Genomic DNA, 27118 nt, shown 5'->3' on the forward strand with positions numbered 1-27118 from the left:
GATAAAGACGAGTTAATAATATTGAGAAGCGGTTCTTCTGCTACAGGTAACAACTCTTTCAGTAATTTAGTTGGTACTGGATCTAATAACAGTTGTTTAAACATGAAGATCTGGTTCCATTCCTAAAATGATTACACTTTACAGCAACAAGTGGAGCTAATTATATTTATTAAACAGCCACACGGGCATCTAGTGGTTAAACCATATATATATTATTTTTCTGCCCACCAAATTCCTCTAATTTTTCCCTTTGCACTGGAATTCTTTTTTTTTCTATTTTAACCCCTAAATACTATGCAAATTGTAATATAAATAATAAGCATATTTGATAAAAAAATTATTAATGCTGTGTCTTCATCACTCCCCAGAATAAAATATGATTGTAAAACGTAGTCAGTGTAGTTATCAATACACAATCAATGCACCTGAGGTGTAAACAATCACTAGAAATTACTCTATATATAGTGTAATTGCGGTCTACACTTACCACCCATTGAGACATAATATTGACAGAACGGCGTGACGGAACCACTGATTTATTACAGAGATATAGATCAGTGGTCGCAACTGTTTCTCAATCATCTCTTCTGTTATTAGAAAAAAAACATTTCTTCAAATTATTTTTCACATTCTATTCATATAATCAAACAAAACCCGTCCATCCGCCCAATAAACTGCTTGGTTTAGGGGATTTTTGCAAAGTAATGTAAAAAAAATCCCGTAGACGTCTAATTTATTTAACTATATTTCATAATTCTATCGGTCAATTAAATAAACAGTAGTAACCTATAAAAACATAAATTAAACAGTTTCCTAATTATTTTTGTTTATTTTTAATGATAGATTATCCCGTTAATGTAACATTACTATTATAAAGTGTGATTTTTTTTTCTTCAAAATTGCATTGCACTTGATCTGAAATTTCTAATATAGGATTGAATAAAAAGTGTCCAGGGTTGTGTTCAAACAAATTTGAATAACTGCATAATATTACTGACTTTTGCTGTGCTCTAAAAACATTAGGCACTTGCCACAACAATTTTTATTATTATTATTTTTAATTTGTTCAGAATTATTTTTTAAATAATTTGTGCAACATTACCCTTTATTTTATTTATTTGTACTTTATTACAAATACATTAATTATTATTATATTAATACTGTAAAAAAAAAAATAAAAAAAAAAATCTAGCTTTGGTATGTTGGTGGTAACCACAATCCTGCTCTGTGGTTTTATTATCCAAAAGCTGAAAATATTATTGAAATATTAACAATGAAATAAAATGCAATACATTTGAAGCAGTAAATCTAGTTACTTGTTGTTTAATGCAGTACATGGTGAATATGCATGAAAAAAAAGACAGTATAAGAAACATGTCAGCTCACATCTTTTACTGATGCACATGAATGACTTTTACAAAATACATGTATGGAAGTCCTAGAGCCTCTGCATTCAGAAGTGCAGTGAGAACGAGGCTCATGTTTGAAAGCAACACGAGAGGCAGAAGAAACGTGCCGAAAGCTCAAGATTTCTTAAATTAACTACATACAACTCTATCTCACAGTATATGAACATTAAACATGTATTATAAAACAAAGCAATAAAATAAGCTTCTTGATAGAAAAAAATCTTTTATCTTTTTTTTTTTTTGTTTTTTATAGTGAAGATTAACCCTATCTATCTTTCGAACTGAAGGACTGCATCAACCTTAATTTCTGTAAATCCTGTCGCCTAGACAGTCCGAACAACATCCTCCTCAGCTTTCATGAGTGCATTTGGGTCTCTAGAGCTTGGCTACTGCAAGGACAAAGATGACAGTTCATAAAAGTACAGCTGAGAAGTGCAAAAATAGCTTATTAAATCTGTGGGGCTTCTGATAAAATGTGGACAGCAGTAAGAAGCTACATTAATAGAAACGTCTGAATGAAAGTGTATTGAACCAGAGAGCAAGGCAGGGCTCGAACCGCTGTGAAAGTGAATCCTTGGCATTTCAGTATCTACGCAATCCTCTTTCCAAAAACAGAACACACCTATCCGTGTCAAACTTCGACAGCACTGGAGCTCGTATTGCAAAATTGACTTTTGTGAAGCACCAGTAATAAATAGGCTTGTAAAAAACAACTCAAAGACACGCTGAATTCATTATGTTCCAGATAATGTACAATAAACAGGATCTCGCCCGCGCAATTTACGACAGCTAGATCTAAAAAAAAAAAGGAGATCTGCATCCATAAAATGGGAATGCCAGCTCCGTTCTGTAAAATATGGGTAGAAACAGCACCCTCAGTTAAAGTCAAATAAATTAATGCAATTTGATAAAAGTAGATATTTGATGAAATGGAGATTACAAATATTCAGTATCAAATGAATGTTATTTAGAGGGACTCCATGAACCTGCTGTTCATGCTGATGTGTTTCTAGAGTGTTTGTGGCACAGTTTCACAGCGCTGAGGTTAAAAGGGTGTCACATCCAATGACAAAGCTGCATTCTCTGATAAAGACACTGTGAAACACCCTGCCTCGACTCCAGACCCATATATCAGAATAGATGGTTGACTGAGGAGCGATCAAACCCATCCAGGTGTCCGACCCCTGTGAACTGAACACTACTGACATTGGCAGGGTGTGCTGGAGACGCTGGATGAGTGCTGGTGGTTTGGGGTGAAGGCTGGGTCATCGAGGGCTACTCCATGATGGCTCGGTAGATGACGGGTTCGATGTAGTCGCCTCTGTACCTGGAGTTGATCACTCTCTGTCTCTTGCTCTCCTGGACCTTCTTCTCTCCAAACATGCCATCAAAACGCATGTCCGATGCCTTCGACTGAATAACACACACTGCATTAGTGCTCACCCACTTTCCCTAGAACCATTTTTTCCCCATTCATATTTACCATAGGGATTTAAAAAAAAATAGTTATTGAAGCATTATAAGCCATAAACCAATGCTATGCAATGCCCCTAATATATGAGCTCACCAGACGAGATTTGACTCTCTTGGGCAGCTCCTCGTCTAGTGTGTAGACGTCATCTCTCTTAGCAGTCAGCTGCGATCCGTCCTCAAACTCCACCTGAAGAGAAGCAGTGGTTTACTAAACGGCTAAACACAGACTGAACCGCTGGAACTCTTCTCTTAGACACTTACCTGGTACATCTGAATGACATGAGATGCCACAAATTTGGCTCCATAGACAAGACCGTCTGTCCACCTGACCTGAACCACTTCCCCCTGCGGCGGCGGACCCAGCTGAGCACAGTCTCGGTTCTACACCAAACCATACAAAACATCTTAAAAATACAGTATTTTGAAGCCATTTATACAGTACCATTTAAAAGTTTTGGGTCAGTAAGTGCTTTTCAGAAAGAAATTCATACTTGAATTAATCAGGGCGCCATTAAATTATTCAAAAGTGGCAGTAAATTAATTTCTAATGTTACAAGAGATTTTTGTGTCAAGTTAATGGTGTTCTTTTGAACTCTCTATTCATCAAAGAATACTGAAAAAATTTCAAAAATATGAAGCTTTGCAAGAAAGTTCCCTGTTACGTCTAGGTTTTCCATGCCATTGATAATTACACAATCTACTTAAAACTGTAGAGAATAGATCAAATCTCACATCTTACCACAATGTCCTCAGGGAAAAGGTTATCACTGAAAGAGCCATCGTCAAAGTTGACCTCGTAAAATGTCTCTTTTGTCAGCTGTATGACTTCACACTGGTAGTAGCGTCCATTTTTGTTCTTGCAGATGACCTTCTGACCCACGCTGAGCTCTCTCATGGCTGCTTTATTACGCTGAAAGAGGAGAAAGATGGAGATCACTCATCACAGCAGAAACAAATATGATGGCAGTTCACAAAAGGGATGCATAATAAATGTTAAACAATCACGATTATCATTTTTACATTTCATCAGAATGAATGCACTTTCACATAAGCACAAATCAAGAGAAAGTCCACTTGTATAATTTGCATGGAGTTGCAATGGTTGCATTACACTTTTATTTGAGCAGAATATCTCAAAAGAGATTTCAAAACTTCTCATATCATATTTTGCAATGTAGAGAGAATGTGTGTGCATGGTTTCCAGGTTGGAAAGATTCAGCAAAAACTGAGCAGAAAATGTATCAGTCAGGGCTTAAAGCAAGAAAAGATTTGAGGCCTGATAAGTTGTCCGGGAGGAAATGTGCACAATGTATTGAATTAATTTAAAAGTGCTCTTTGCCTGAAATCAGGAATGGTGCCTCAGAACTTTAAGCCCTGATCAGTTTAAAAGAAAAGCTATGAAGTAAAAAAAACTGCTGACATCAGGAAACTGCTGCCATGAAAGCTTATGCTTGTTATCAATTCAAGATGGTGCAAATGGCAAATGAAAATGAAAAGTTTTCACGATCAATAACCAGTAGATAAATACTGCAGACGGTTATGCTTAATAAATCAAGAAAAAGCAGAAACTGTGATCCTGATTCAAATACAATTTAAATAAAAGTGATACATTATTAATATCTAAGCAATGGTGGTGAGTTTTTGAGTGCACATTGTGCAAACGGAATGTCTTAAATGTTTTCTTTCCAATATGGTTTAGAGATAGAAAAAACTATACATATTCAATTTGAATACTGAATTAAAAAAAAGTATGAAGAGGAAACAGGAAATGGAAACAGGACGAGACTATTGGCCAACTTGTGGAGCCACCTGTAGCAGTCACATATAGTGCAGTCACAATACCTCTGATTGCACCGGCCCTTTGTGACGGCAACAAGTGACATAGACGACGAAGGGCCAGTCGTCCGGGTGCATGAGGACGCCGGCGGCCTGTGCGCAGGTCGGGTGATATGAGGTGGGACACCGACCGTGAGAACACTGCACACAACAGCCCAACGTTTTCTTCATTCGCCGTTTGCAGTAGTAGCATTTCTGTAAGCACATACGAGAGAGATTAGCTCACAGGAAGACAGTTCAGAGGAAGTGGGACAGGAGGAGAGGCCCCATAGTGCAGATATAAATAACACTGTGACTGCTTACACCAAAGCACTTCAACATCCTGAAGTTACCATCTGGAGTCAAACGAGCTGTTCTGTTACAAAAACGATGTACAGCATAATTTACAACGAATCAAGCTGTTGATAAACGGAGGTTTGGTGTGAAGACACATTTCAGAGAAGTGGAATGTTGCTCTTTGAAAGGACACCCAGTTTGCACACTGCATGTTTTCTAGAGAAGGGAACAGAAACTCACCAGCTTGAATCTCTGTAAGGGAATGCCGCTGAGATCCACGGGCGATCGTTCAGCGATGTTCACAAAGCGGGCTTCCAGCACTGCCACCGCACACAGGACGTGAACCCATCTGCACACACAGACACGTTAGGAACCTGGCATGATGATTTTTGCTTAGTATATGTCTTTAACTGATCCCAAAGAAAACAGCAAGGACCACTTTTAGGACCACTTACATTTTTACAATGGGAAACTGTTTTCATGACAATAAAATATGTTTCCTTCCTGAATTACTGTAATTTCTTGTTTTACCTTTGAGTCATTTTGTAATCATCATGGGGTTTTGGCACTGGAGGAAACAGCTCATAGCTTTAATAGCTGATATAACTATTGACGGAAATGACAGCTTTCTGATATGTATGTGCCACAGGAAATGGAAACGATTTTAGTAATAGAAAAGCCATTCAAAGGGGAACTAAATTAGCTCTTGCTTGTGAGTATGTCTTACCCAACACAATAGAAACTACCAGTGACATAAGTAAGTTGGTCACATCTCTCTCTCTCTCTCTCTCTCTCTCTCTCTCTCTCTCTCTCTATATATATATATATATATATAATTTTTGCTGTTGTAATACAGTAGTAAAAAATGTTTAATTTGATTTAATTTAATTTGTGTAACATGAGCATTACTAATGACAGCTTGGGAAGTAAATTCTTGAAAGATTTTATGAAACTTACACAAGACAATGAATGATTCCTGTGATCTTGAACCAGGATTGTGTAATAAGTGAGATTAGATGAAAACAAAAGGTTCTTGTTTGATTATAGTACACAAAATGAACAAAAGACACCTCTATCAATTCCAGATCCGGGTAACTTCTAGGTTACAGACGTGTACAGGGGTGTGTGTTTCACGAGACATCCGTTCTGCCTTCTGATGGACTTTACTTGTACTTACTTGCCATTATTGGCTCTGTGCAATGCTCCACCTCTCAACGAACACAGACAGCAACTCTGTCAAGAATCAAAGAATCAGACATCATCAGTTAACATCACATCCTACTATATCAACGAACCAAGAGGTGAAAGACCACTATGTGTTTAAAGCAGGTGCATAGCAGCCCAGAATTATGTGGACACTTAACCCAGACTCAAAGCAGAAACAAGAAACATCAAGAAAATCTAAAGTCTCAATTCATTTTAAGTAAAAATACACTGTTCAAGAAAAACGCTGTCTGCTTTCATTTTTCATTTTTCAAGAATCCAACAGGTGAAAATGTCAAAGAAAGCCATACAGATTTCTAACATGGGAGTGAGTAATGAGCACAGAATGTCTAGACAAACTATTTCTGTAAGTGTCCAAATGTTTTTTGGGCCACTTTATGTCAGGTTTGGGAGTACCTCGGTGCGGGCGTTGGCTTTACAGCGGGCACATTTCCAGTCTTTGGAGACTCTCGCCGGAACCACACCGTAACAACCTACAACAAACAGACCTCGGGTTATTAAAGCACACCCTTCACTGGCTCTACATGTGCTGGAATCTATGAGGAAATTCCTTATTAGTCATTAGCATCTTCATGGGTGCATCATGTAGTGAAGGAGTTTACATTAATGAAAGATTGTTCCCTAATAACATATTTACTTATTAAGAAAAAGCTTTATTTAAGGCATCACAATGGTCCATGCTATAACCGGACTAACTACACTACTGTTCTGGGTCATGATTTTAAATGATTTTTAAAAGTCTTGCATGCTCACCAATTTTACATGTATTTGATTTATGTAAAAACAGTAAAATAACGTTTTTTTTATATATATATATATATATATATATATATATATATATATATATATATATAAATGTATTGTAAAATGTAATTTATTTATGTGATGTGCAGCTGTATTTTCAGCATCATTCCTCCAGTCTTCAGTCACATGATCCTTCTGAAATCATACTAATATGATGATATACTGAAACATTTCTTATTTTCAAAACTGACAGTTGTGCAAAATGAGATTATAATTTATCCCCCCAGGATTATCTGATGAATAGACAGTTCAAAAGAACAGGACATAATCTATTTATAAAGATGAAGTGAACATATGACTACCTTTCTGGAAACAGCTAGTCGATGTGGGGAAAAAACTGTATTGGAGACCTGCCAACCTTGGACTTTTTTTTTTTGTTGAGTACTATCAGCGTGGTGTGCGGTGGGAGACTTTACTGTAACTGTTTACTGTAACTGTTTATTTTTTTTGCTATTTAGTTTTGTTTTTATGCTATTTATAAAAAAACAAAACAAAAAAACTCCAGTACACTTTAATTAAACTCCAGTAGCCTACACTTGTACAGGGCTAGGCGATATGAGCATAAATTCATATCTTGGTATTTTTTGGTTGATTTGCGGTATACGTTAGCCAACATATCTCAGTATTTTGTATTTGGATAAAACAAAGTGAATGTAAGCATGTAGGCATATATTATGTGCAAAAAAGGGTTAAAAATCACATTACATTGTAACCTTGCAATTTAAAACAAAAATAATCATTTTTAAGCAGAAGTTAAAGTTACTAAACTAAAAATTAAAACAATAAAAAGCACATACTAATTCAGCAAAACGGCTATTTCGATTGATCCATTACACTTTACAGTTAGTGCTACTATACAAATACACTTAAGTGTAGGTTTAAAATAATACACGTCACAGTTATTGTCCAATTACAAATATTTCAGCAAAATTTATATTTGAGTCAGAGCTATTGTGCTCTTATTTCATGGCGGCGCTCGTTCTAAATGAAGTCTGTGGAGATTTGCGGAGAATCGTAAAGCAAAGCACTTCTGACAGCAAAATGGAAATATTTCCAAGGCTTCTTTAACATTAAACAGAAGGAGAATATATCTGTGAAATCTAAGTTATGCATTAAGGATAACAGCCTCACACACAGCCTTTCTGTCAGAGCATCTGACGGGGAGAGCACGAGCCGCTTTTAACTGAAACTATAAACTATAGTCTACTAGGAGAGAAATAAAACACAGAAAAAAACCCTCAGATCAACTTTTTCTGTTGCTTATTTTGATTACTGCACGTGGATAGAGGCGTCACTAGATTTCTGCTTAGTTTAGAGTGACAAATCATATCAGCATACTTTGAGGTCAAAATGCGTAGCCGCTACACTAAATGCATTGGCAGGTCTGGAATTGTTACAGTCAGGGTTGTCAGCTCAGTACTCACTAGTGTGCACACGGACACTGCACAGGGAGCAGCTGACGAGCAGACTGGTGCCGTCCTCCTCCAGGTGAGGTGTGGACGGCTGGACGTCTGCGCTGTCCTCGGTGGTGGTGGTGAAACATCTCTCTGGAATCAGAGGCTTGGTCCTCATCTGACCCCTGGGCAGCATCACAGCCGGCTCGCTCTCGCCTCCTTCAGACTGAACACATACACATGACATCATACAGGAAAGCACAGGAAGTGTCACACACTTGATATACTCGGTGACAGATAAACACAGATCTCTGAGCCAGGCTGGTGTACCTGCTGATGTGTCTGGAAGAGCGTGCACACAGCGCAGTACGGGGGCCGCAGACCCATCTCTCTGTTGTACTCTCTCTCTCTCTCTGGATTATACGGTCTGTTCTGCCACAGCTGGGCCAAAGGTCGCGCCCAGGCCTCCCCGTCCAGCACGTCCTCCTCTGACACAGCCTGATCCTGCAGCTCTGCACATGCACACACAATCCATCACATTACATCCTTCATTCACAAGATGCTTTTGCAGTGCAATTTGATTTACGTTACATTCTTCATTGTTATAATACTCAGTATTCCAGTTAAATATGCAGTGGCAACTGAATAAAGCATTCATATGGCATCTTCCTGAAGTGTCCAAGACTGTGACTGTGTGGAACATTTCAACATTGCTCTGTTTGAGTAACCCAGCATTGCAACAACAATTAAACAAACTGCATTGACTTTAGGGCAGGACTGACATTACGCACAATGTGCAAACATTAGTCATTCTGTTTGGTGGTGCTAGTGCACAGAAATGACACACTTCACACATTTCTGACTTATTTTAATCTACAATGATTTTTCCTTGAAAAAAAATATGTGGGGCGCACATACAAAAACATATTATATACCAGTTATAAAGAAGAAGTTTGCAAAGTACTGAGATTTTAATGGAAAACTGTAGTTCTGAAAAGTGGTCCATTACACTAATGACAGATCACACATCAGTGTTAACTTAGCATTATTGAAATACTTTTTTTGTATATATTAATATTTTTAATTAGCTTTCATTTCTAGATGTTCAGTATTCATTTTAATTTTAATTTTAGTTTGACTAATTTTATTGACAATGTTTTTATTTTGTTTCAGCTCAATTTCAGTTCTGATTTTTAATGATTTTAGTTTTAGTTAACAAGAACAACACTGCCACAAACTGACCTTCATCACTGATGCTGTCCTTCATCAGAGGATGGTGCCTGGGGAGTCTGGGAAGTCTGTGCTGAGCTTCCACTGGGTGTTCATCCTCATTCTGCAGGACAACACAAACTCACACTCATTACACACAGCCACACACACTAAATACATCAGGGGTTTCCCAAACAAGAGTCCGCAAACCCAGTAGTGATTCATGATGGAACTGCATTTGGTTTGTAATGTGATAGAAATACCCAATGAACAAATAAATTAAATGTGTTAATGCATTCAGAACATTTTTGCTTTGGAAATCTACTCACAATTTCAAATATAAATGCACAGAAGTGCATTTACTGTTGCTGTTATTGTTGAGTATTTACATTGAGTTATTGTCATTCTTCTCATCACTTTCTTTTCCAAGGAAATTAGGTTTATTATATTATTATATTGCCTGGAGCGATTGACATCACTCTTCTACTGCTTGTGGAAAGCAGGTGGTGCCCAAACTTTTATTAAAAGGGATATTCACGCATGTCATTAATTGATGACAGGAGTTATTCATCAGAGGATGAAGAGCACTGTAAGCGGGCATGTTTCCAGACATGTGATGCAGCTGAGTGTAATTCATCAATTTAAATCTCTGGTACTGGCAGTAAAGTGATAATGCACAGTAACAGCATAGTTTGCCAGCATGAGGGAGTCTACTGCATCCTCCACAATCAAAAGCACAGGCATGCAAGGAGAAATATGTCAGGAACTCATTTTGTAAATGTATTTATTTACAATGCTGACTAATTTGCATTGCACTGCAGTCATGCAACCATGGTGTAGTGTGTTATAGCCTATCTTTAGCTTTTTTAACTTTTAACTTTGGTAACTGTATTTAGGCTTCGAAATTCAAAAAAATTGTGTTTATTTGTGAGGATTATCAGGATCAAGACAAAACATAAGCTTCATGAACTTTCCTTGGTGACAGCTTACTTTCCAAAAGCCAGTGGAAACATACTATTTAACATTCGTCAAGGGAAACCAGGGTGATGCAAACTCAGATGCTGTTCTACAAATGAACGTCATTCCTGCAGCACTCTATTGCTTTACTGAATAAGTCAGATATGACATACACACCTTGCTGTCCTCTTGAGAGTCGCTATCAGAGTCGCTGTCTTGGTCTCTCTCATGCTGAATGCGCGGCTCGAGATCGCTGTAGTCTCCTTTAGCGTAGCTGTGGACGTGCAGCACCTCCGCGGGGCTCAGCGTTCTCTGGAAGATGTGCTGGACCGCAGGTGGACACACCTTTCTGCCGCCCGCTGACACAGAGCTGCACCGTGACTCGCCAGACTTAAGGTTGATGGAGCTGCTGCTGGGTTTGACGAGGACATCATATGTGAGGGCGGAGTTAGTGCTGGGTTTGTGTTCAGGGCTGACCGTGATGTTACTGGGTTCAGTGATGACATCATATGTGAGGGCGGAGTTAGTGCTGGGTTTGTGTTCAGGGCTGACGGTGATGTTACTGGGTTCGGTGATGACATCATATGTGAGGGCGGAGTTAGTGCTGGGTTTGTGTTCAGGGCTGACGGTGATGTTGCTGGGTTCGGTGATGACATCATATGTGAGGGCGGAGTTAGTGCTGGGTTTGTGTTCAGGGCTGACGGTGATGTTACTGGGTTCAGTGATGACATCATATGTGAGGGCGGAGTTAGTGCTGGGTTTGTGTTCAGGGCTGACCGTGATGTTACTGGGTTCAGTGATGACATCATATGTGAGGGCGGAGTTGGTGCTGGGTTTGTGTTCAGGGCTGACCGTGATGTTACTGGGTTCGGTGATGACATCATATGTGAGGGCGGAGTTAGTGCTGGGTTTGTGTTCAGGGCTGACCGTGATGTTGCTGGGTTCGGTGATGACATCATATGTGAGGGCGGAGTTAGTGCTGGGTTTGTGTTCAGGGCTGACGGTGATGTTGCTGGGTTCAGTGATGACATCATATGTGAGGGCGGAGTTAGTGCTGGGTTTGTGTTCAGGGCTGACGGTGATGTTACTGGGTTCGGTGATGACATCATATGTGAGGGCGGAGTTAGTGCTGGGTTTGTGTTCAGGGGTGACTGTGATGTTGCTGAGTTCTGGTTGGACATCACAGATTTGGGCGGAGTTAATGCTGGGTTCGTGTTCAGGGTTGACAGTAATGCCGCTTGGATATGTGGTGACTTTACAGGTGTAGGTGGAGCTAATGCCAGGTTCAGGTTCAGGGCAGCTGGTCATATCGCTGGGTTCTGTGGTGACATCACAGATGTGGGCGGAGTTAACACTGGGTTCGTGTTTAGGGTCGATGTTGTTGCTCAGTTCTGGTTGGACATCACAGCTGTGGGCGGAGCTAATGCTTGGTGCATTTTCAGCTTTGATGGAGATGTCGGTGGATTCTAGTTGGGCATCACAGCTGTGAGCAGCATTATGGCTGGGTTCTTTTTCAGCACTAATGTTGCCGTCACTGGGTTCTGGTTGTACATCACAGCTGTGGGCAGAACTAATGCTGGGTTCATTTTCAACGCTGATGGTGATGTCACTGGGTTCTGTGGTGACATCACAGGTGTGGGCGGAGTTAATGCCAGGTTCGTGTTTAGGGCTGACCTCGATGTCGTTGGGTTCTGGTTGGACATCATAGGTAAGGGAGGAGTTAATGCCAGGCTCACTTGGACTAGGGATGATGGTATCTATATTGCTGTCGCTGGGTTCAGCAGAGACATCACAGGTGTGGGCGGAGTTAATGCCGTGTAGAGAGGAGATACTGCTGGTTACAGATATGAGAGGCATGACGTCGAATGAACACGAATGGGCCATGATGTCACTCTGCTGCGCATCAGTGAGATCACCGTTTGGAGTGATGTCATCAGACATGTTTTGGACATCACAGCTTTGAGTGACGTGTTGGGACTGAGAGGTGACATCAATGCTCGGAGCCTCATCATCAGCAATGCTGTTTGTGGATTGTGAGGATGAGGTGACGTCATTGGATTCAGAGGGAGTGACATCATCTCTTTGCTGCATTGTGATGTCACTGCTGGAGGAGGGGTCTGATGGTGAGAGCTCCACCTCCATGCAGGAAGGGGCTTGATTCTCTTGCTGTTGTGGAGGAGGCGTGTCTTTCTCCATCGCCTCCTCAGCTTGCGCATAACCTGCAGAAATACACATGGGTTGTTTTAGCCTTTTTATTCCAGCATCGCCTGTGTATCATTTGCTGTGTATGAGGCTCTACCTGGGTCAGCGGAGATGGATTGTTCAGTCTTGTCATCGGTCTCAGTCTGACTGAGTTTGGCTTTCTTCTTCTCAACTTCCTCCTCTTTTTCTGCCTTTACTTGATTGTCGTCAGTGCTGGGTCTGAGCCGTTTCTGCCCCACATTCTGCTTTGGAGTGCTACTGTATGAAGAGAAGGGAAATCAGAGAATTAAAAAAATAATTTAATGTTTTTCACGAACCATCATTAACCATCACCACTGTGTTCTCTAAAGCATATGATGGAGAAGTGTGACAAAGTGTGTTATTACGTAAAAATTAAAGAGCATGTTTATAGTACATTTACTGTGGGAAAGTATTTACTGAAAGGCAAAATGTTAGTTAGAAAAACTAGTTTTAGAAATTTAGTTTTCAAGTAAATTACTATATCTTTTATCATATCTACTTTACTTCAGCTCAGTGTTATTTTATTATTATTAATAGCATTATTTGCTAATGTGCATTTGTCATTTTTTTTTATTTGTTTTATTATTATTTCTATTTAGCTCTTCAGTTTTAAGTCAGTTATAGCAATTAAGTAAAAAGTTAGTTGCCAATGCAACATTTGTAAACTTCGTCCAAGTTTGTTTTCACTCGTTTTATTTAAGCTCTATTGAAAACATGAAAGATTTTAAAATAATTTTAGTCTTAGTTAAAAAAAACAACACTCACTGCTTCATATAATAATGCTTAATGAAAATGTGTGTTCTTAATCTTTTTGATTGAGTTGTAATCATTCTATAAAAACAATAATGCACCTGACTTCACGTTGCTGCATGCCACACCTAACAACACCCTCAGCTGTCACCATACACACAATACAACACAACGTCAACAGTGCTCTACAAATACACTCACATAGCCACTACAAAATCTTGAGATTTACATAATCGTCATTAGGATCTAAAAAAATCTACGGAACACTAAATGAAGACCTTTGGGTTTCTGTGTATAGTTCACAATGTTTTTTTTTCCCCTGAAGAAAAGTTCCTTCTTTGTCCATAAAGTTTCATAATGGTTAGGTTTGTATAGTAACATGTAATAGCCAAAAAATGTTTGGAATTATGTGAATTATGAGTACTTGAGCACTTCACATTCATACTGCACTGTGTCAGCAAATGAAGCAAAGCAAATTCCCATCAGCACTGAGATGGAGATTTTCTTTTGACACACCTGTTGATCTGCTCTGAGGTGCTGCTTGGTTCTTCATCACTAACAGGCTTCTTCTTCTCTGCCTCCGGACCTCCTTCCTCTGCTCCTTCTTTCTTCTTTGCACCATCTGTTTCCCTTTTCAACATTTCAGCCTTGTCCTCCTCTCCAGCCTCTGCTTCTCCTCTCTTCTCCTGTGTTTCTGCTCTGCTGCTATCGCTGAGCTCTCCGGTCTCTTTCTCCATCTTTCCATCTGTCAGGAACTCTGTTGCCTCTGGCGTGGGCTTCGAGTGGTCGATGGGCGCACTGTCCTTTCCTGCTTTCCAAAGTTTATAGCGTTCTGGCTGGAACTTGCGAACAAACACGTCCATGGATATCTTCACCATGTCCTTCCGGCAAGAGCACTGAGAAAGAGACGCACATCAACAAAAACATACTTGCAGTCATACTTTTACTCCATAAATAGAGTACATGATGTGTGCGAAATAACATACTAATGTCGCCAGCTTTCCGTAATCGATCCAGCGCTGGGTGGCGAAGTTGGTGGATTCTGCACAGTTGAAGCCATGGTTAAACCCAGCGTGATATCCATACGGGAAGGACACGATGAACTGGCCTGCTTCCTGTGTGACCTGTCGAATCGAGTAGAAAGAAGTCACATCATGTGATAAAATCAGGCATGAAAGGATAAGATGATTAAAACCACGCAGCTGACCTTCTCATAGGGTATCCCATACTTCCTCAGAATAGATGGAGAAATTAAAGTCATTTTGTGTCGCAGGAAGGCTTCGCAACTTTGGGCACTTCCGGGAAAAAATCCTGCATGAATGAAAATGAATGAGCAGCTGAAGAGGAACGGGAACTAATGGGATGTTTTCAGGAGACCACTGTACCTTTAGCAAGACGCTCCAAACGCTTCCCGTGTTCTGGAGGCACGATGTACCTGCAGAAGAGCCCGTTTTCAATTCAACAACAAGTAATAATGCTTTTAAAATATCTCTCGGAGAGTAAGAATAGTCGTGAATATGAACAAATGAGCTTGTTTTCAAATGAAACTGCCAAAAAGTCTCAGCTCCTGGTCTGAATCAATGTAATGACTCAATGAATTGATCAAATGAACTGAGAATAGCAAAACAGACTATAATAATAACAACAACAACAAAATTACCAGGATTTGGGCTCTCCAAAGTGAAGGTAGTTGATGCTGTAGAGATCCATGTCCTCTGTGTGCCAGGCGAACGTGCTCTTCCACATCCCGAAATAAAGATACGGAGTGTTGACTCCTTTGATTGTGATTCCACTCTCTCTCTCCACCATGTCCAAAATAGTGTTCAGATGACCAATATTCCACTCCGTCACATCCTGTATACAATATAGTATCACACATATATCTGTAATCACTGCATAGCACTCACACTGTAAATGATTGCAACTGAAACATATTCCATGAATAAAAAGGGCAGATTACTCACTGGATCATAGAGGCTTCCACTGACATCTGCCCCGTATAGAGGTGGATTGAATGTTAAATTCTTCCAAAATTTTCTCTCTAGTTCATCAAAATCAGCATATCTGGGATTACAGAACCTGTAGTCGAGTTAGACAACCATTTTATTATGACTGAAAACCATCATGATGGAACATTCTCAATGCATCAACTTCATGTGTCTCAGAGTTAAAAAGAATATACATTGATGGATTTACTTTTATGCATCAAGAAAAGTATGTTAGGATATTATTGGATTTTCTCTGTTCAATCAGACCTGCACTAACATTCAAAAGTTTGGGGTCAGAAGCTTTTTGAACTAACACTTTTAAAAGAAATTACTAATACTTTTAATGATTAAATGATCAAATTATATTTGTAAAAAAGGTTTCCTTTTGAACTTTCAAAAAAAAAAAGAAATGTATCCCTGTTTTCACAAAAATGGCCCTGTTGATCAGAAATATTTCTTGAGCAGTAAATCATCATATTAGAATGATTTCTGAAGATCATGTGACACTGAAGACTGGAGGAATGATGCTGAAAATACAGCTTGGCATAACAGGAATAAATTATAATTTAAATATACCACAATAAAATAATTTATTTAAAGTAATAAGAAAATGTTACTATATTTTAGTGGCATATATTTTATATTTGAATAGCAATGTAGTTTTATCAGCAAAAAAGAAGGTGGAGAATGTTAGTATTACTTTAAAATAATTTGCATTTATTAATCCTGCATATTAAAACCAGGAATATTTAAGCTTTATTTGCGGCTCACTTGTCTGTGTTGGCAGTTTTGCGGAACTCGCGGACAGTCATTGGCTTCTTCTGGATGTTGTACTGCGTGAAGAGACCTGATTGGCCTGTGACCACCTGTTGAATCGGTGCGGGAATCACCAGATCATCAATGTCTTCGTACGTGCGCCGGGGCTTCCAGTCCTTTGGTGGCACCACCTGACAAACAAGCACATCAGTGAGCCATGCAAACGTCAATGATCAACAGCAACAATCTGGAAATCCTGTACACTAACCTTAGCCATGCCGGCTCTGTGAGCCCCCTGCGACTCCATATACGCTATGTATCTGTTGAAGTCTTTGAACTCCTCTTTTGTGGGGTGAAAGGTCATGATCCTTGTGGCAGGACTCTGGGAGCTTTGAGAGACTGAGTCCGAAGCCATTCTGCCACTGGGGCTGTAAGAGAAACAGAAGATGAAGACTTCAGCAACAAACACATAAACACAACGAAATACATAACATATCATACTCATGCGTCTTTTAAAAAACAACCACACCACAGCAACAAAAAAACTAATGTTTGAGAACACACTACTAGACAAGACCTGTTTAGTTATAACACATTTCATACACATATTCTTGCTAAAAGTGATTCATAATATTTGCATATCAAGAAAAAATTATATATATATATATATATATATATATATATATATATATATATATATATATATATATATAAAATAGTAAAACATTAAAAAGTTATATTTAATTATTACTTAATTCTAATATATATATATATATATATATATATATATATATATATATATATATATATATATATATATAATTAATTTTCATAAAATAATTATATATTTTTTAATTTAATTATACACATTTTAACATTATATTTATATATAATTATAACCAATACATAACAGGTGTCTATAAACCAATAATCATAAAACAATAAGGGCAGGAAAAGTATAAATATACCAGCCTGTTGGAACTAAATACAAACAAATTTTCAGTAAAAACACCAAGAGAACAGTGATCACGTTTATACGGGGTTGAAATACATGAAATAATATAACATAATAACTTGTGACAGCTAACAACATGCTCGTTGACTTTAATGACAGAAATACACTTAATTAACCATTTTAACCAAATTAAGATTATATGATAAACCACCTGCAACTTTATATACAGAAATACACTCACTGCACTATTTTATTAAAGAACACACTATATAATAAAACATTAATCCACCGCAGGGTTTAATAACTATTAAGATTATGAATGTAGACGCACCTGTAAACTCAACTAGCATGCTAGCTGACATTAGCCTGATAAACACATCATCATATCTAACCATTCATAGTGTTTAATGAAAAAGCATCGCATTTATAAGTCTGTCATGATCTGATCACGAGGTTCTGTTCAGGACCACTGAAAGTTTTAACCCAGAAATCTCTAAAACTCGCCGCAAACAAACAACAACAAACACACTGACGGCTAAAGGCGCTCAAATCAACACAAACTTACTCCTGTCACACACACACAAACACCGCATCGGCTCAACACACACACGCTCACATCCATTCACACACTGTAATTAACGGCTTTTTGTAGTGTATAACTGTGTTATTACATGAATTACTGATTCGCTCCAAACTTTGAGGAGCCTGGCGGCTAACTAACGTTACTGTAAACACGACATTCACACACTAAAACACGCACGCCATGAAATCACTCGACACACATAAAACCCCGATCATATGTGTCAGCACAGCACGAGACGAGTTAACTCACGGGTGTCTCGGGCTCAGCTGAAGGGTGTTGAGAGCGCAGCTCAGAGAAACAGCGCAGAAAAACACGATTGCAGATCAGACATGTCCTCCATTAGAGTGCAGCGCCACTGCGCATGCGCCCGCACTGTTTACAAAGATGGGAGAAGGCGTTCCCCTGCGCGCGCGCCCTAATCAGCTCACGCCACATGAACCCTATGGGGCCCATATAGATAGTACGGAAAATACTCTCCATATGAACCCTATGTGGCCACAGAATATGAACTGTAGATACATAATCTACACATGCTCCACGTCATCTATAATATAGATGCACAATCATATAGATTATATATCCTAGGTATTTTTATATAAATCAATCTATATTTAAGGCTTTATGGATTATGAGGTCATGTAGATATAGAATAAACAAATGAAATGGATTATTGTAACACAAACTTCAGCCCAAGTCTTATGATATCTTCATAGCACATATAGAACCATATAGATATTGATTAGGCTATAGATAATGTAGATTAATTGTACTATGCATCCTAATAGGACTCTTTATATAAAAAAATAATAATAAAAAAACACTTAACTTGCATGGATAACATAATGCACCAACTGACCTATTGTGTTTATGATTTTTTTCTACATAAAAATGTAACCCTATAGATAGATCATCAATAAAGCATATACCTACCCTTAAAGTGACTTAAATAAGTGATATACTGACACATGCTTATGTTTTAAATATTATACAGAATCACATGTATGAGTATAGTATATGAATGTTGTATATATTTTGTATAGATGACTGTGTATGGATCATGTTAGTCATATAATTGTAAGTATATAGATTATATAATATTAATTATCCATGTAAGGTTGACTTTATACATCTCATCTGACTTATTAAATCCACATGCAACTATTTAGATGTGGTGCACTGTATTAAATATATTACTGTAGACTCGTTTGTATATCCCATATCATAGATCTTTGCATAGCCATGCATATATAGATTATATAGAAAATAGAAATTATTTCTTAAACTAATACAAATATATAAATTCAACAGATAATACTATTGCAAAAACATAGCACTAAAAAAAAAAACAGAGAGTATAAATTTACTACATTTTGCATCTTCACTATCGAAAAATGCCTGTTGGTTATTTATTTGTTAGTTTTCAGACCACCTGTTAAAAATGTGCTCTTAAATGATCTGTGTCTCTCCAGCAATAAACAAAGACATTGATCATTGTCTGCAAACTGGTAATTAGGCTTAATTATTTGTTAATCTACAATGGGAAACAACATCTCTGACCTCAGACCAAAGGGACAGTTTGTGCCTAATTAGTGAGATAATTAGCTTCCAATAGAATTAGTAAACTTTCCTGTCCGGTCGCTGAGTTTTTTGGAGGACTAATGTCTCCAGGTGTTCCAGAACTAATGAATCATGTAAAACAGGCAGAATCCAGTCCACATGCCTTCACATTAAACCACAAAGACCGGTGGGCTGACTAGCTTTGGCTTTCTGGCAAGGACACGGACACACCGGAGAGGGACCAGCCATCTGTTCCTGGGAAATGTGCTGAAGGAACCGAGACCCAGCAGTGAAAGGCCCACAATAAACATGTACAAAACCCAATTAAGCATTTTATTAACACATATTTCTCTCCTTTTTTATTAACAAATAGAAAACAGAGCGCCTGTACAACAGATTGAATGCCGTTTTGTCTCTATGTGAACACAAAGTCAAATGAATTCTTCCCGTGTCCGTGTTTTTCATCTTACTTTGTGCTCAGGCCATAGGAGGAAAGAAACACTTGAGTATGCACATATTACGGGAGATTTGTCTTTACGAGCCACAGTGAGAAATGATCGGATGGCCGTTAATACCACGCACGGAGAGTCCAGGAGGTTTTGTGTTCCCAGCCTCTGCCTTTCCCCTCTTCAGCTGCTAGTCGGAGCGAATGACGGATGGCCGTGGTTCTACTGGAGGTACACGATGACTGTACATGTGTGTGTGTGTGTGTGTTTGTGCACAGGTCTGTCGGGTCGAGGCCTGACCTTTGACCTCAGCAGACCCGGCATGGGATAAAGACTTTACTGTGGCAGCAGGAACACCATTTCTCTCGTCTTTCTTTCACTCGAGAATGGAGGGTTTCCAGAAAGCGTTCTCTCGTTTCATTGGTTCATTCAGTGTCCTTAACGACGGCAGGTTCATTAAGGTCACTAACTCGCGTGTGAGCGTTTCATCTCTTTTATACTTGATTATACTGTTTTATAAAGTATCAGGAGGTGAAAAGGTTGTTTTAATTGTATATTTTTTTTTTATAAAAGTTCCCCTTTTCCCACCAAATAAAAGTAGATCATTAAAATATAATAATGATAAAAAGTAAGAAATCATCAGCAGCTCTGAGTACACCTCTTATAGTATTAGTAACCTGGGTCATGTGAAAATACATGTCCACATGTGCTAAAAACAACTAAACATATATACGATTTTTTTTTTTATAAAGGAATAATAACAATAATATAATAAGAAAAAAATAAGAATAAAAATATCCCCTTAGATATGCAATGATCAGCATAAATGATACAAATATTGTATTTCTGACAGATAAACCAATCGTAATGATGATGCAATAATAATAATAAAAACAACGGTGGACGATTGATCGATATGAAAATGAAATGATCGTAATCATAAAGCGGTAAGGTAATAGAGAGACAGGAGCTGTGCATTAGAGACCAGAACGAAGCGTTTGTCACTGTTTTCAGAGACAGGAACAGGATCCAGTGATTTCTCCTCTCTCTGATCTGCCCTTTCTCTCTTTCTCTCTGTCTGTTTCTCTCTCTCCCTCCAGCAGTGGTGACTCAATAGGTAGGATGATTATGGCTCAGAAACAAGTGGCGGCTCTCCGTTCTGAGGCATTCTGGGAGTGGTTACGTTGCATAGTGATCGAAGCTGCCAAGATACTCCAGAGCGGCTCTGTAGCACAGCTGGTACTGGTCCTGCACACACAGTTAAAACAAGCATCATTACAACACCTTAAACTAATGCTTTGGCAAAAAATAAAAAGTCTAATTTGGAGTAAATGATGACATGTGAAGTATTGCTGGGGTGTCTGGTTTACCTCGGTCTGTACCATGGCAGGTCTCTGCGTGCGGAGCGTTTTTATGGTCTGGAACATGTCCACTACTCCTTCATACCTCATCCGCTCCAGAACAATACTTAAAGTGATGAAGACCCCTGTTCTGCCCACACCAGCACTGAGAGAGAGAGGGAGAGAGTTCAACACATGTACTGCACACACAACATCTAGAGGTCAAATGTTTGGGGTCGAATACATTTGTTTCTAGTAAGTCTCTTCTGTTCACAAAAGGTGCCTTTATAAATTGATCAAAAATATACTAAAACTGTAAAATATTTTTACAAATTAAAATAGCTGTTTTCTATTTGAATATATTGTAAAATGTAATTTATTCCTATGATGAAAACCAAAACCCTAACCCATCATTACTCCAGTCCTCAGGGTCACATGATTCGTCAGAAATCATTCTAATTTACTGATTTGCTATTCAAGACACATGCTGAAAACAGTTTGGCTTTTATTTCTTGACCTATTAATTTTTTTTAAAATCAATTGAAATTTTTGATAAATAGAAATGTTAAAAGAACAGCATGCATATTATAAATCTTTTACTATACATGTCTTTAATGTAACTTCTGATCAATTTAATGCATACTAGCTGAATAAAAGTATTCATTTATTGGTTACACTTTATTTTAGGGTCAAGTTCCTGTGGTTAACTAAGTATTATTTATAAGTTTTGCCTTGGTAAACTCCTAATTACTGTAGTTGTTAAGTTGAGATATTGTGTAGGATTAGAGATGTAGAATATGTGCTTTATAATTAATTAGAATTTTTAATGAGCCGAAAAGAATACACGTCACACCTCTGTTTATCAATTTGCTCTGGCTTCCAATAGCTGCTCGCATAAAATTCAAGGCATTAATGTTTGCCTACAAAACTACCACTGGCTCTGCACCCATTTACCTGAATTCATTACTTCAGACTTATGTGCCTCTAGAAGCTTGCGTTCTGCAAGTGAAGTCTGCACTTTTACAGACTTTTACACTAAATTGACCTCCCTAACTCAATCCCTTCCTCAGCCATCTTCAAGAATCGGCTTAAAATACATCTCTTCCATCTTCCAACTTTAGCATTCACTTTTCTAATTCTATTCTTAAAAAAAGGGAAAAAAAGAAAATCTAACTACCTTTCTAATCTTTTTCTATTCTATCTATTTTCTTTTTATTTAATATACAATTATAAAAAGACCTCTAACACTAGCTTGCTCTATTCTTTTTCTATTCTGTTTCTTTTCATTTATTCTTTAAAAGCCCTTGCTACGTGTACTGAGTTAACCTAACTGAGACTTGTTATAGCACTTATATATCATTGCTCTTTGGTTGATTTTGATCGCCTCCATTGTCCTCATATGTAAGTCGTTTTGGATGAAAGCGTCTGCTAAATGAATAAATGTAATGTAAATGTAATTACTAATAACCAGCCTATATGCTAGTAATATAAATGCTAATACGCAGATAGTGAGAACTGGTTACCAATTTTATTTTGAAAAAATAAAAATAAAAATAAAAAATTTCTGACCCTAAACATTTAATCTGTCCTGTACAGATACAAAGTCAGCTTTCGGAGATAGTCAGAAAAATCTTAGACTGAGACATTTTTAATATAGATTTACAACATTTTGTATATGTAATACATCAGCCATGCTCTTCTCACCTGCAGTGGACAGTAATTGGTCCGTCCTGTCCAAACTGCTCCTTGGTCTTGTGGACTTGGCCAATAAAATCAATAAAGCCCTCTCCTGTCTTTGGCACGCCTTGTTCTGGCCAATCGGTGAACTGAAACTGGCGGATCGTCCTGGACTGGCCATCCTGAGAGAATGAGAGTGTGATTTAAAGACACAGCACAGCTGAAGTCATGTGGTCACGTCTGATCGACTCACCCTGGCGTCTGTGACTTTAAACTCCCGTAAGATGTACTGCGGCATGTTGTATTCAGCCATGGGGTCCACGACGAAATACTGATAGCGCGCAGATCTCTCTGAAGGCCAGTACTGATGACACTTCTCCTGTGGAGCCAAACACAAGATTAGAGGAGCAGCTCACACTCGGGCAAACACCAACGTTATTTAGAGTTTTAGTTTTTTGCCTTTGGTCTCTGTGGTGTAATGCACAGAATGACACCCCGAGGCCAGCATACAACTAGCTGATTTTCAGCATCATTAACATTTCATTAGTCATTCGAGAATCAGAGAACTTTTTGTCATAATTGCAGCAGTGTTTTCAGACATGCATCCACATTGCATGTTTATTTGGTTATTGTTATTTGATACACTTAAATCATTCCCTCGAGGGTTTTGCGATCATGCAGTTGCACCAATGAATGCAAATATAACCAGCCTTCTCATTATTTGCAGCAGCTGGCATTTTTGCATAAGTTTTCCTTTTAGAGAATAAATAGTAACTAATTAAAATCTATAAATCTGAACAAATTGATCAATGTGTGTTCAACTGCCAAACCACAACAGAGTTCAGTAATTATGCACAAAGTTATTTATAGTAACAGTATTATATAGTATTGAACAGTATTAACAGTATTAAATAATGAAAAAAGCTGCAGCAAATTCAGTGACTTTGGGATGCAAAATGAGAAAAAAAGTCTTGTGAAATCCTGACGGGACTTTTGAATGATTCATAAAAAAAGAAAGCAGATCCATGTAAACCTTCTGCTCATGAAAGCTGCACAAGAACATATATTTTCCATGACCTTGAATAGACTAAAAGGCAATCATACATAAAAAGTTACTTCATGAGCTGCGTTGTAATTCAGTCTACTATTACAACTGTTTCTCTGTGCAGTTCTCCTCTTCATATTTCTATAAACTTCATGTTTGGCTGCTAAAAAGCAAAAGTGTTGCAATGTGTGGCATGGAATCAAAGATTTAAACAGCTGAATGTGTTTTGAGAAAAGCGTTTTATTTAAACAGCATTGATAATTTTTGTTAATATTATTATTATTATTTTTTTTATATGTCTGTATACAGTAGTTTGTATTACATTTTAGTTTAGCCTTGGCAGCTAGCTGAAATATAAAATATCTGTTTCTATTTTATTTCAAGTAATGAAAATGTTTTCAAACAACCCAGTTTTAAAGTCGACAGGACATCAAAGAGGAACAACATTTCACACTCCAATCAATTCCCAATGGATGCAATCAAGAGCTGCCATGCATTTTGCCGTTTTGAAGATCTTGTTTCACTCACGTTACAGAAGTAAAATGGGTTTCAAAGAGCCATTCACATTGACTTTGTTCACAATGGCGTGGACTCACCCGTCCCATCTCTCTGAGCTTCGTCAGCATCACCACGATGGTGGAGTTGTGCTCCCAAAGCATCCTCCAGAAGTCCTCTGTGGTTTCAGAGAGAGGACCTTGTGTGCCGATATATGCCTTCTGCTGCCTGCAGGAAATACACATTAAGATACAGCTTAAAAACTCAAGAATCTAGACAGAATGCTAATGAACAGCCCTCTGTAGGAGTGACGTGGGAAGACTGAGGGAAGAGTGATTCCTCTAGTCTAACAGCAGGAGGCGCTGCTGCTCCGTCTGTGATCATACAAGCACGACACAGAAAGAGAGGAGTTAAAGCTGCAGTCAGAGAGCGAGAGAGAGAGAGAGAGAGAGAGAGAGAGAGAGAGAGAGAGAGAGAGAGAGAGAGAGAGAGAGGACACAGAAGGGGTGAGCAAGACGCTGGGTGTGGAGGATCTAGATCACTCTGACTGCGTCACACTCGTGCTGCTGTCCTGCTGTGAGATCCTGCTGAATTGTTTTTTGAGATAAACTGAGCAAATGCATCTCTGAGGTGTTGAACAATAAATGTCTAATCTGACTTTAGCAGCTTCATTATTCTCTTACAGTGATTTTATCAGCACAGCACTTCTGATTGACTGTACTGCCACTTAAATCTATTTATCTGTCTATCTTTCTGTCCGTCCGTCCATCCATAGTCTGATAGTCTGCATGACCTTAACACCTTCAAACTTTAGGCAAGGCTTTCTCAAGTCAACATTAAAATTGAACTTTTAATCATTTTTAATGACATCGTGGTGGGGTGATATAGTCGTGAATATCTCTTATATTGAAATTCTAAACTCATGTCCAGTGTCTTGTACTACAATATCTTACATCACTGCTTATTTGCATATAATGTAGCTTCCTTAGACACACCCATATTGTCAATGATCAGTTACTCTCACTGACTTTTGGTCATTGTATGAGTGAACACATCTTCACGCAGGGCGCGCGCACACACACACACACACACACACACACTCATCAAGCTAAAAGCATGTGAAAGCCCTTCTCTCTCTGTCCTTCATTACAAACATGATTGCTGCCAATTACACTGTTTACACTTCATACAGCAGCAGATGCAGTGAGAGCTCTTTGATTGGCTGTTAATTTGATTAAGGGCCAATAATGAGCCCAGATTCTTGACACACCTGCTGGACACATCCGCCCCTCCGCCTCACATGACCCCTCAGCAGCAGTGCTTGATTCAGGATGTAGTAAAGGACTATTCATCTGATGCACTGATATTTGCAGTAAAAGTTCACTGTGGCAGAAAGCTGAACTGAATCAATGACTCTCAGAGACTATAGTCACAGCACACCACATAGATACTGTCTATAGAAAAGTAATTGCTTACAAAATAAGCATGCCTTTAACACTATTCATACTTAATGAATCCTGCACACTCTGAAATACTTAATTCTGATTGGTCAGTCGCAGCATTTTGATGCCATGCTTCTATAATGAGTGCTGAACCGTCTAATTAGCAGTGTCTTCATTCTTCTAAACTTCACATATTGTGTTTCAAAGAATAAGGATAAAGTCAAATGATAAGACATATTGACACGACGATTCATAAATAGTAACAGAACCAGGCATGTAGTCAGCTAAAAATAATGTAAAAATGCAAGTTATATTAAAAAATGATATAAAAATAGTGTTTTTATTTTATTATTTAAAATATAAAAATGAAATCAAATAAATATTACTACTGAAGTGACAATACTGAACTGTAACAGAAACAAAAAACAGGAATTATTATTATAATTTAAATTTATTTTGTTAAATATAAAAATTAGGGCAATAAAGAAATGTTCCGTTATTATTGAATATTAATATCGTACTGTAAAAAGTATTAAATTATTAAATATTATTTTACACAACAACAGACAAATTACGATAATATTTATTCCTGACAAATACACTTCTCATTATAATTGGTTGGTGTGTGATGCATTTTCAAAGGTATGTTATAAGTGTCCCAAACTCACAGCACTGGTGAAGATTTCATGTGGAGCAGCATTCACCGTTAACAGAGACACTGAAAACACTGAATCATGAGCCACTCGCACATAAATGAACACGGTGTCACTCTGAGACACACACAGCTCATCAGAGTAGATGTTTATAGAATTAATTCACAGCCTTTAACATTCATATTTCAGGTCGGAAAACAAATCTGTATCGATTTTTTAAAATATCAATACTAATGGTGGAATAATGCCTTAACTCTGCTCGACTCAAACCCACTGCAGTCTGAGCGTTTATCTGTGCGTCTGTGATGGATTGAGCTGTTCATGGAGACCGGACTCCTCATGACGGGTAATCCTTTTATTTGTGCGCTGAACTGTGTGCATCACCTGTCAGCTCGTGGGCGCAGGACCCCGCTGATTCCCCAGTGCTGATAGCACTCCAGTTATGGACAGTCCTGCCAATAAGAACAATTTGTCCTGACATCTAGCAGCACAAAGGCAGTAGACACGAAGACGCAGACTTCCGAGAGCTGTCACATCCAGCAGGAGTCAAAAAACACAGGGGGGAAGTGACGGAGAGACTAGCTGCCGTTCAGCACCTTTACAGAAGAACACGCCGTCTTTCATTA

General features: G+C 38.3%; 2 protein-coding genes across 19 annotated transcripts in view; both read right to left on the minus strand.

Annotated features, from left to right (window-relative positions):
* Positions 1–1308: 1308 nt before the first annotated feature.
* LOC113091117 (lysine-specific demethylase 4A-like) lies at positions 1309–18229 on the minus strand. 2 transcript variants are annotated; one of them, XM_026256563.1, is made up of 22 exons: positions 18087–18229; positions 16568–16727; positions 16315–16490; positions 15520–15634; positions 15216–15409; positions 14941–14990; positions 14763–14866; positions 14542–14679; positions 14072–14451; positions 12882–13039; positions 10760–12801; positions 9659–9749; positions 8747–8928; positions 8447–8642; positions 6615–6691; positions 6172–6227; positions 5235–5343; positions 4725–4913; positions 3622–3792; positions 3144–3263; positions 2977–3069; positions 1309–2822 (listed from the first exon to the last, which is right to left on the minus strand). In XM_026256563.1, exons 2-22 carry the CDS (start codon positions 16712–16714, stop codon positions 2685–2687), a joined length of 4926 nt encoding a protein of 1641 aa, XP_026112348.1. In that variant the 5' UTR covers positions 16715–16727; positions 18087–18229; the 3' UTR covers positions 1309–2684. The 2 variants fall into 2 exon arrangements, with proteins under 2 accessions (XP_026112348.1, XP_026112339.1); XM_026256554.1 differs by having other exon boundaries at positions 12882–13042.
* A 1477-nt stretch (positions 18230–19706) lies between these two features.
* LOC113091140 (receptor-type tyrosine-protein phosphatase F-like) overlaps positions 19707–27118 on the minus strand; it is a 204520-nt gene continuing 197108 nt past the window's right edge. For all 17 annotated transcript variants that reach the window (XM_026256599.1, XM_026256607.1, XM_026256612.1 and 14 more), the window contains 5 exons: positions 24499–24625; positions 23111–23236; positions 22885–23039; positions 21211–21346; positions 19707–21088 (listed from right to left, as the gene is read on the minus strand). In XM_026256599.1, the coding sequence (XP_026112384.1) occupies positions 21020–21088; positions 21211–21346; positions 22885–23039; positions 23111–23236; positions 24499–24625 (613 nt within the window). In that variant the 3' untranslated portion in view covers positions 19707–21019. The remainder of the gene's footprint in view (positions 21089–21210; positions 21347–22884; positions 23040–23110; positions 23237–24498; positions 24626–27118) is intronic.

The sequence above is a fragment of the Carassius auratus genome, chromosome 6 (genome assembly GCF_003368295.1).
Source record: "Carassius auratus strain Wakin chromosome 6, ASM336829v1, whole genome shotgun sequence".
Classification (NCBI taxonomy): domain Eukaryota; kingdom Metazoa; phylum Chordata; class Actinopteri; order Cypriniformes; family Cyprinidae; genus Carassius; species Carassius auratus.

Bases quoted from the DNA above. Each gene is read 5' to 3' on its own strand.
- LOC113091117 (XM_026256554.1), bottom strand. From the start codon at position 16,714: ATGGCTTCGGACTCAGTCTCTCAAAGCTCCCAGAGTCCTGCCACAAGG. The intron at 15,635-16,314 runs GTGAGCCGCAAA...ACTCGACTACAG, and splicing joins AAAACTGCCAACACAGACAA to GTTCTGTAATCCCAGATATG. The intron at 8,929-9,658 runs GTCAGTTTGTGG...GTGCATGTGCAG, and splicing joins GGACAGCATCAGTGATGAAG to AGCTGCAGGATCAGGCTGTG.